Raw genomic sequence first — 10,764 nt, 5'->3', positions numbered from 1 at the left:
GAAACAGACTGAAAACAAAAATGTTCTGTGGAAAACTTCAATTTTTTTTTAACCAACTCTCCAGATATTTACCAGAAATAAGCACTCAAATATAGCACCTATGTACTTCAGATCAAGTAAAGCAGGGAGCCCCCAAAGGAGGTTACATATGCAGTTTACCACCAAGGTTGAATTTATTAAGAAATGCACAGAATTTATAAAAATGTACATATTCATCAACCAAGTAAATTTATCTATTTGAGAAGTGGACTAAATTGGTAGGAGATTTTTTTTGAAGCTTCTAAGTCAATCAATAGAAAGTAAAATAAATAAACTACCTATAGAAAAGTTACTTGAAAATACAGCAGAGGAAGCAAGAAATAGTTTTTCTAAAAGGGTTAAAAAAAAGAATAATTCTTAACTAGTAAATCCTTTGTAGCATTATCCCTCTGCCATTTACTTAAAAAAAATTCATACTTTCCATACCCACCTGCTCATAAAATTCATTAACAATGCCTTCGGTCCATTTCAGATGCAGATCTCTACTTTTGGCTGGGCCATTAATATCTGCAAGTTTGATGCATATCTGACACACCAGCAAGCGATCATTCTCATTGCTCCATTCTATACCAGGGCTGTTTATATCACTGGCCTGTTTAAGCAGACATTTTAAGATCATGTTGAACACTCATGTAAATAGCAGCTAAACATTAATGCTAACACTTTTTTCAACCTGTGCACAATAGTGCACTTTTATACTAATTTTTCTGTATCATTTTATGGCTTATGTTATCAGAGAAGATAGTTTTGTTTTTTCCAAAAAACACAATTATGGGATAGTACCAGCAGCAGCAGGTATCCACCTTGGACGATAAAGAAATCAGAACAAATTGAAACAATAATATTATCAGTTTCCTGTACAGTTATTACATTCCACTATTATCAATCTTAATATACCTTTTCCCCTTTGTTACACTTTATTTCTCTCAAAGTCATGATTTTCATGTATGTTCAGCAATGCTCAATTCTTTTCTAAACATAGCTCTACTCTGAAGTTCTCATCTAGAAAATGTTTCTGATTGAAAGGCTAAGTGCAGGATGTTCAACTTTCCAATTATGTGCAAATTAAAGAGATTATTGTAGATATTAAATTAATGAACACACACTATCATTAGGAAACAAATTGTCCAAAGTTTTTGAGCTGGGTGGGTGGGTGGGCAAGTGTGTGTGTCTGTGTGTGTTAAAATACTTTAAAGTATAATCATTAAGTTTCTACTGACAGGTAAGCATGTCAGAATGGAATAGTATGTTAGTACTTTTGAATACACTAAAAACAGCTTGATTTAAAGGTTCTGAGTATAATGAATTGTATAAGATACTTTAGTTGCCTCTCCTACTACTGTATTGATATCTGCAATTCTAAGTTATTAAAATTTAACTTATTAACAGCAATACATATTGAGCAATAAATGCTGACTGTATTTATTTCTGTAACAAACCTTGGCATTAAATTCAGCAAGAAAATCAAAATGCTTCTTGAGATCTGTGGCAAGGACTGCTTCAATCACTAAGAAACGAAACCGTTTGAATTCCACATGATCAAGATTAGATAAGAAATTATACTCTGGTTGAGATAAGAAGAGACTCCAAGCAGCGGCAGCATGATGATTTTCTAGGACTGATCTGTCATTGTAGAGCACAGCCTACAAAGAAACAAACAGGAAACGGAAAAATAAACTTTTGAAATTGCAATTCAAAGTGTAAACACTAAATAATGACAATCAATATCAATTTGTGCCAGGAAGCAGATCCAACATCTCTCCCAATTTATACCTTTGGTCAGTAAGAGTTGTCACTCCCAAAAAAGCCTTGCTTCCAGGTCATTTCCTAAACCATCACAATTACAACAATACCCCAACCCTACTAAATAATGACAAGACAGTTTTGTTCAAGAAAAATGTCGAAGAAAGCATTATTTTGCTTTTGTATTGTAATGACTGAACTCAGGAGAAGAAAAAGATACAGAATAAAAACTAAATATAAAGATGAAGATATATTTTTAGGAAAAAAACATTTTGCATTTAGGTTTACTTTGTATCTACTACTAATTTTTATTTTCTCTTAAAACGTTACTTTGAAGTGAACAGTTTGATTAACATCTTTTTCTGTATGAATTATTTGCCAGTTTACAACAATTCCTTTCTAGTCTACTTGCATTTCAGCTCGGTGCATAGCAATCAATTACTAAAAATGAAATGCGACTTGGGGACGGGGGTCTATATTTGGATAGATTATTTTAGTGGTTAAACTGGGATATACTACATGGTAAGATTATGAAGAGATGCAGCATTTTTGAATGCTGGAGCTTTATTATATGTAAATCTTGGAAATACTAACAAGTTCAAGACAGGTTTTGTTAGAGGACCTTCTTGGGTCTCCAAGAATACACGCACTGTGGTATATCATCGATTACCAGAAAGCCGATGCGGCTTTGTTGCCAGTTTGTAAATAAAATGCCCAACAAGTGTCAATGCTCCAAAAAAGACAGTAAAGGTCTAAAAATAATTTTAAATACATTCAACAGACTATAACTCTTTTTCATACTGTAGAAATCATCACCTTTACATTAACTTTCTGAACATAAAGTCTAATCAAAATACCCCTTCTACCCCTTAATTAAGTGTAGGTCTTTAAGATAATTGTCCATTTGGATTAATTAACATTTGTGAGATGCAAGATATCTTTGATTGCCAAACTTAGAAAAAAGTGCGTTTGGAACATATGTAGGCTCCTGGATATCCACATATGTTCCAGAAGGTTGCGGCCCTGTCCTAATTAGTTCTTTCAACCACGGCCATAGCAACTGTAAACTTTTAAAAAATGCTTGTCACCTATACTCTTACATTTTTCCTTGTTTTAACCTGGGAAAAATATCGATCTCAGTGTATTCTGGCTCACGGCTGCTTCTGGTCTACTCCAGGGATGCTCAACCCCTAGCCCACAGGCCAGATCCAGCCCCAGGCACATCATCCAGCCCACAGGGTTCCCCATGAGTCTATGGGGACCCTCATGGGCTAAATGGGGCATACAGGGCCTGATCCCAGCACATGGGGATGGCGAGGAGGGTGGAGGCAGTGCAGGGCCCTGAAGGATCAGATCCATGGCTCATGATCCATCAACTTTGTGGCAAAGCTCCTGTCAGCAGAAGTTAGTAATGATTCCAATTATCAGGAACAGCCATTTGAGTTAGGTGTGAATAATCACCATGAGTAGACTTCACATACGAGCTGACATTGTGTACCCAAGACTGAGTCAGCTGCTTCTCTGAATGGTTTCTTCCAATTCTGAAGTTTCAAAACTTCAGAAGAGACAAAACTTTAGAACAAAGTTTATGAAGCAAAATAATGGCACAACTTTTCTTTCAGCAACAGGAAACAGGCAATCAGGTAAGTGGAATACATCATTTAAAGAAATGTCCCTGCTTTGAGTAAGGTAGCCAAAAAACCAGGGGGTCAAGTGTTTGAGTACTAGCATTCCCATCTGACCAGACCAAGGAAGAATGCAGATCAATGGATTTCAGGAATAAAAGGAAAGAACTCCTAGTATAAAGGGTTTTTGCCTTCCTACTTAGACAGAGATCATGGTAGAAGAGAGAACATTTTCACCAAATGGTGACAGACCCCCAAGAGCACACCTTAAAAAAATGGAAGTTTTGCAAGTTTACAGAGATGAGCTGAAAAGTCTATAGATTCAGAGTATCTCTACATAACCTCAACATGTCTAGAACTTTTTTCTCAATGTCTTCTCTCAGTAAAGGCAGCTGCAGCTCTATGCTCCCCATATTGCTGATAGCCTGGTGTGACGAATGGTCTTGCTGCTGCTTAAGGTAAAAAAGTAACTCTCGAAAGCCTAGTAGTTTCTCATTAGCTGCATTAATGCTTGCAGAAGCAAAGAGGAAGAGAATCCCATAAGTTAAAAGTTCAACACCTTTAAGCCTCTCCTAGATTATGGACTTGTGAACAGAGAAGAATGACATGGCACTAGACAGTGGGGTCAATGAATGCATGGGTGCCCTCGGTATGATGTAGGGGTCACATCAGTGCCTACAGGTGTATTATACACCAGAAAGTGTCCTCAAGTAAGATCTGTATATCTTTGCTTGTGCATTATTAAACAGATCCCTTCTCAAAATGTTAAGATCTGAACCATGAGAGCAGCATCTGAACAAGCCATACTGAGTGCAGGAAAGAAGCTGAAAGATGTGTAAAGAGCATTAAACTAATTCAAGATTTACAAAAGAGTGAACAAAATCTTAACATGGCCATCACATGATTCATTTCCTAAATTTAAAAAAAAATTGTAATGCTATTATTTATTTAACCTCTAAATCAATGTTTATAAAAATAACAGTAACTCAAGGCCGCTCACCGTGACTGAAAAAAACTAGAAATCAATTGCAGTTTGGCACTGGAGAGACAAGTAATGGTAAGTAGAGTAAAACACTGAATACTAATTGGGACCAATGCTTGTGTGGTTATGAAAACAGGCAGTTGATCAGGAACCCTAAGATTTAACTTTTAGCTGTGTGTTCCTGTAGCACTACAACAGTAGCAAAATCATTGCAACTTTAACTCTCTTTCATTCAGGGTTACATTTATGGCTATTTGGCTCATTGTATCACTATAGGAACATACAGAGATAACAGCTGCAGCATAAGAGCTGAGGCAAACTCCTGAAAGCAACTCCCTTCCTCCTTTTGAAGCAGTTAGAAGGTCTGTTCATCCATAGCCAGAGATTGCAGTTCAAAGAACGTATCAGGAACTTTATAAAGGTATTTTTTTCAAGGTTACACACACAGCATAAGATTTCCTGATAAAAAAAGAACAGGAGTGCTTTGCAGAACTTTAAGAGAAGGAAAGAAACCATAGTGCAGAAACACAGCACAACAGGCAGTTGATTTGGCGTTCAATGACCTACTGTACCTCAATCTTTCTGTGATTCATGAATATGTCTGCATATCTCCAAAACACAAATAAAGAAACCACAGGAAAATCCCTGCAGAAGTATGCACATGACAAAGCTCACATTTATCACATTAATCTCCTATAGAGATAATATTTATATAAAGCATATAGAAATATAATGGCATCTGAGCAGAATATACAGGATCACCTGAAGCGTTAGTGCTGGCTAATGACATTACAATAATTCAGTGGCTGGCAAGGTTTTGGAACCACATGCCAGATCAACCCAGCTCAGGTCCCAGGTGAACTAGTGCTCCTGACCTGACCCGTCTGCCACCGCTCCTCCCTGCCACGGCACAGGCAAAGCACTTCAGCCGTCCAGCCACCATGTGGGCAAAACTACTATCTGGCTGCTTGGCTGTGGCATGGTGCGTACAACACCCCTCACCCCACCTAGCCTCCCAGCTAGAACCCAGCATATGCAATGCCACCAGCTCCACAGGCTGGAGCCAATGGCCCCTATGCTGCCAACCCCTGCATTGATGATTCAAGATAAGACAGTAATTCAGCCTATTTTCATTCTAAATCTCCAAGTACTAGATTTTCACAAGATCTGTCACCTGCTGCATGGCCCAAAGAGTAAAGTATTGTGCTGCCATCTAGAAATGTGATATCTTCTACGGGAGACCTGAGGAAGGGCAGTACATGGCTGAAAACTTGTGAGATCTCTCCCCCAGCTATACAGTTGATCCAATAAAAGATCAAAACCCATCTCACCTGTATATTTCCTGGGCCCACTGCAGCTACAACACCACTCTCACCCCATTTAGAAATGTGCAATTTATTTCCCTTTTGTTTTTCAGCATGTCTTTTAAAGTATCATATACTGCAATCCTATTAGTGTCATCTCCATTAACAGTTTTGTAGCTGAAAACAACTCAGTGGAGTTTTCAGTATTTCTCAATGATTCAATAATTTATTTGCACAAGATAAAATTGGTTTCCCCCATAAAAATATGGTATATTTGATTTACTTTTTTCCATCAGAGAACTTAAGATGATAAAAATGAAATTTCAGATTGACTGAGCTGCACAGCCCTGTTTACAAGTTTTGCTTTATATGTGAACACAAGGAGATGTTTTCTCTTCACATTATTTTTTTTTAATCTTAAAAATCTTCCATACCAGTTTAGTATCCTGTGTTATTGCAGTAATTTATAACCAGCAAGTAGAAATGGATCTAAAACCAGAATTTTGAGAGCTTTTACAGCTGAATGTTTTTAAAAAACAGTAGGAAGTAAGGGTCAAGGGCTCCAGGTCTTTCCGCTTTACACTGCTGTCTGAAGAACACTGAGTGCCCAAGTAGAAGGTGGACCAAAGACATAGGACGGAGGCATAGTTTATAGCTCAGAAATTCATCTAGTTCATCCTGTACATCTAGATAAGTGCTACAGTACACGTCACTCTTGAGGCACAACCAACTCTGCAGGGCAAAAGTTAAAACACTAATATCAATCATTAATTGACCTGTATAAATGCATAGCATATGGGTTATAAGATCACCAAAAACAGTCAGGCATACTATAAGTAAGAAATGCATAAGAATGCAGGGAACAATGGAGACGCACAAGGAGAAAAATACTCAAATATGGAAGTCAAGCAAGATGAAAGAGCAAAAACCTGTATCAAAAAGTCTGTGAAATCCTGAGTTGCTGTCCTACTAATAGACAGCAATAAGCTCCGCATTGGTTTTTTTTACCTTACTTCCTGTATTTCTCTTTTTTTAAATTATTACATTGAGTTGTCTAGCAACTGCACATATCCCATGACGACAATCCTGTACTTTGTTAGGCTTCTTCAAAAATTAACCCAGTGGCCTCCCAAACAGCCACTTATTTTTTCTCTGTAAAATATGTGTACTTGCTACTTTTCTTCTCATTTCTACTCTTTTAAAAGGGATTCTTACAATTACTTCTTGCTAGGACTTTTTCCCGGTCCATACATCCCAGCAGCACCAATTCCCTACAAAGATCATCAACAGCAAAGTTAGAGGGAATACCATCCTTGCTCAGACAAAGTCTGACAATCTGGCTCTTCTTAACTGTATATCCATATGTACAAGCAACTAGTTAGAGTACTTACATACTTTGTTTTAATATTAAAGCATGTAAAATAAGGTCAATAAATGCTGCAAAACGTTAACCAGAATTGCCTCCTGTTTGTCACCCTCCCCAACCATAGATACATAGCCAAGGCTGTTGTTGGTCCAACCAGAACATGGAGTGGGGTCCTGTCCGGCAGGGGCTCTATGGAGCCGGGCCAGCTCCCCGCTCTCTCTGCTGGCCCCAGCTCCATAGAACCCCTGCCAGCTCGTGCCCCGCGCTCCTGCTGCCCTGCTCTGGGCCCCACTGGCCCTAGCCCTGGCCCCAGGACGTTGGTGAAGGCCCCGCACTCCTGCTTACTTCCACTCCCCCCCCCCCAACCACTACCGCTGCTTTCCCCACTTTCCTGCCCACCTGCCAGCCGGCCGCTCTGCACCACATGGCTCCCAGCTGCATGGCTGGACTGTGGGGCTCAGCAGGAGCTAGCCGGGTCCCCGAGGACTGGGGCAATCCCTGTGGTCCTCCCCTTCTCACCTGAATTTCCTGCTCCAGAGCAGGTACAAACAGCCCCAGAAGCCCCTGGCTAGGCACTATTTCTCATAGTGCTACTTTTCGTGCAGGTAGAGAAAGAAGTGCGATTGATGTGTGGAGTGGAAGACAAAAGAATATGTAAATGGTTTGGTGCCCTCTTAGTGACTGATCACTTCACATTTTACGGTTGTGTCATGCAACTTTCCCATAATCCTTCCTGATGTGTAGGTGCCATTATCAGACCAGATTAACCTTAAGTTATAAAGGCAGAGTTTTAAGGACTCACCTGAAGAAAAGGAGTATGCCAAAGTACATTAGGGAAAACACTAGAGTGAACCAGAGATACTGTTTCTGACAATACAGCCCCTATTCAAAGTGGTGCAGGGGTTTGGAAGCCTTCTGGACCTCCCTCTAAGAGTGGACAACGCCATAGCCATAGCGTCTAAAAAGCAATTTCTTTCATCTCCAGCTTGCTAAGTAATTTTTTTTTTACATCTTCCCAAATGAAGACATGGACACAGTAATCTGAATTTGTCACTTCTAGGCTAATTCACTATGTCTGAACGTTATGTGAAGACAATGCACAGGCTTCCAGTTGGTGTGCAATTCAGTTGCCAACTTTCTTCATATTTTAGGCTGCCACAAGTGCCTCAGGCCCTTATTCAAATCTCTTCATTGACTCAGTGAACTTCTGGGACAGGGCTAAGAATTCAGTATTATATCTTCAAGCTGGGAACAAGCCGCAACTACACTGACCCTATGAATGGGTGAGACAACTACATTCCTCTGAGACAATGCAACTAAAAAACAAAGCTAAGGATGAACCTGTAAGAGCTGAGTACAAAATAATCTGGATCAAAGAAAAACAGATTTCAAAGCAACTTCCACAAAAGATTACAAAAAATGTTCCCCACACAAAAAAAAAAAATCAGGTAAATCTAGATTTTGATAATTTTTAAGAAACACTTGCAAAATCACTTGCAAAAAAGATCCATCTACCATAAAAATGACACTCAATAGTGACATCCTTCTACCAAAGCAAATAAACTAACAATACCCTTGTAACAGTGGGAGAAAGCCTAGATGTGGGGCATCCGATAAACAAAAGACCCTGTAAAAGCTCCCAGAAGAGTAAGCAGAGGAGAGGAGGAACCAAGCTGTAAGTGGACAGGGAGCTTCAAGGACCAGAGCAAAAGGCTGTTTGTTTAAAAGACTATATTCGGCTTGGGATAACTGGCTGAGGAGCTCCTCAAGGAACAAACATGCCTGCAGAAGTCAGCTGGCTAAGCAACCTGCTTACATTCCCCAACCAAAAATAAACGAATAAAGTAATTCAGCAAAATTTAAAAGCTCCAAAGTTCTACCTCATACAAATTCCAACCAAACCCGCCTAACCCCTCTCCCCAGGAAAAAATACCAAAAAATTATTAACTCTATTAAGTACTTAATGTTGTCTGGAGGATGGTCAGAGGTATTGATTAACAACACTAGGGAACCTAAAGATCTAAGGTTGTATTTTTAGAATTTCTCCTATAGCAAGTATACGCAGTGCAGATGGATGTCTGTGCAGCTAAGCTGAGGGTCTTTTGATCCTAGCAAAGTGCTGGATTTGATATGGGGTCCTGGGACCTGTCATTCTGCTGTGGCTCCTTGAAGAAAAATTCTATTTTTTAGTGCTGTTTCTTCTGTTCTCGAGCAACCTCACATTTACACACACAGTAGTTCAGTAAAGCAGAACTGTGGGAGCTGGCAAAGTAGACCCACCTCCAGGCTCTCTCATAGGGTTTGAGACCTTGCCAGAGTTAGCCATACAATGCACTGAATAAGAGAAACCCCGGAAATAGATAGGGCCCCACATGGGTAGATCTAAAATTTTGAAAAGGAGGGTGCAGATGGTGAGATGCATCATTACATATAAAACACATTTTTCTCCAGTTAAAAATAAACAAGTGCTTTACTGTTATGCTAAGGTCCTAGGGCTGTTTTATTCTGTTTAATAATGAAGCAAAAAACAAATATAACTTCACTGGAATTACTTAAAAATAGATCTGAAGAGCTGTGAAATAGGAGCTTCATTACCAGGAAAAGCTAACAGACAGCAAAATTGCTGAACAATAGCTTGATTGGTGGAACATCAAGATGATTAAAAAGAAGAGAGGGTTGTTAACACCTGTGGAATGGAGAGTTCAGAAGGGGCCTGGTATATTATAATGAGCCATGAAGTCAAGCAAGTCCCTCAGCACTGCCTGACTAGAAATGCTGCTGACAGGCAAATGGTTTCAAACTTTAGAAAGAATAGGATCAAGGGGGAGTGTACATGCACTGGTGCACCCCACTGAATACATCCTTGAGGCCCCACAAGATGTCCGCATCTCACTTGGGTGGCTGAGAAAGCTGTTCATTAGTCTGTCAAAGTGCTTCCTAAATTCTCAGAGTTACTTTTGTACTTTCCCATTAGCTGTTTGTTTCATAAATGGGTATATCCTCTTTCCTCCTGCTGGAGACAGCACAAATCGAATCTGAGAAATGACTAGACATGTCATTTTTAAAATATCATTAGCTGTGGAACCACTGGACTATAAGAGAGCAAGAAAGAACACAAAGGAAGGACAAGACTACTGCATAGAAGCAAAATGAGTTTCTTAATATTGGTCGCTGATCTAAATTAAGAAATTGATCATCCAAATAGTGATGAATCACCAGAACTGGATGGCATTCAACCAAAAGTTCTGAAGGAACTCAAACTCAAAATTGTTGATCTACTAACTTTAGCAGGTAACCAATTGCTAAAAGCCATCTTTGTACCAGAGAACAGGAGGGTAAGTTTATGTAATGCCAATCTAGACAAGGCTCTAAACAGAATCTGGGGAACTACAGAGCAGTGATCCTAATTTCTAATTCTGGTAATAAAAAAAAAGCAAGCTGCAATAAAAAAAAATAAAATAATAATTGTCTAATATATGAATGAACAGGACTGACTGGGGTCAACAAGGCTTCCTCATTCTATTTTTCTACCTTATTTAAAATACTTCTTACTAATTCTTAGGTCATCCTCCTAACTTTATTCTTTTTAATCTCTCCATACACCCTATGCTTCTTTCCTTTCCTGTTCTTACTAAGGCATTCCAATACTTTCCTCGCATCATTTGCTGTCCCATATTTTGCCTTGTTTGTAACAGACTGTCAGCT

General features: G+C 39.1%; 1 protein-coding gene across 4 annotated transcripts in view; it reads right to left on the bottom strand.

Annotated features, from left to right (window-relative positions):
- The window catches only part of PDE3B (phosphodiesterase 3B), a 165,021-nt gene that overhangs the window by 3,980 nt on the left and 150,277 nt on the right, over nt 1-10,764 (bottom strand). For all 4 annotated transcript variants that reach the window (XM_006018231.1, XM_025197420.1, XM_025197418.1 and 1 more), the window contains 2 exons: nt 1,479-1,682; nt 470-631 (listed from right to left, as the gene is read on the bottom strand). In XM_006018231.1, coding sequence (XP_006018293.1) covers nt 470-631; nt 1,479-1,682 — 366 coding nt within the window. The remainder of the gene's footprint in view (nt 1-469; nt 632-1,478; nt 1,683-10,764) is intronic.

Source organism: Alligator sinensis, unplaced genomic scaffold, assembly GCF_000455745.1.
Source record: "Alligator sinensis unplaced genomic scaffold, ASM45574v1 scaffold502_1, whole genome shotgun sequence".
Classification (NCBI taxonomy): domain Eukaryota; kingdom Metazoa; phylum Chordata; order Crocodylia; family Alligatoridae; genus Alligator; species Alligator sinensis.
The sequence above is the reverse complement of the archived record's forward strand: the minus strand, read 5'-3'. Positions and strand labels throughout refer to the sequence as shown.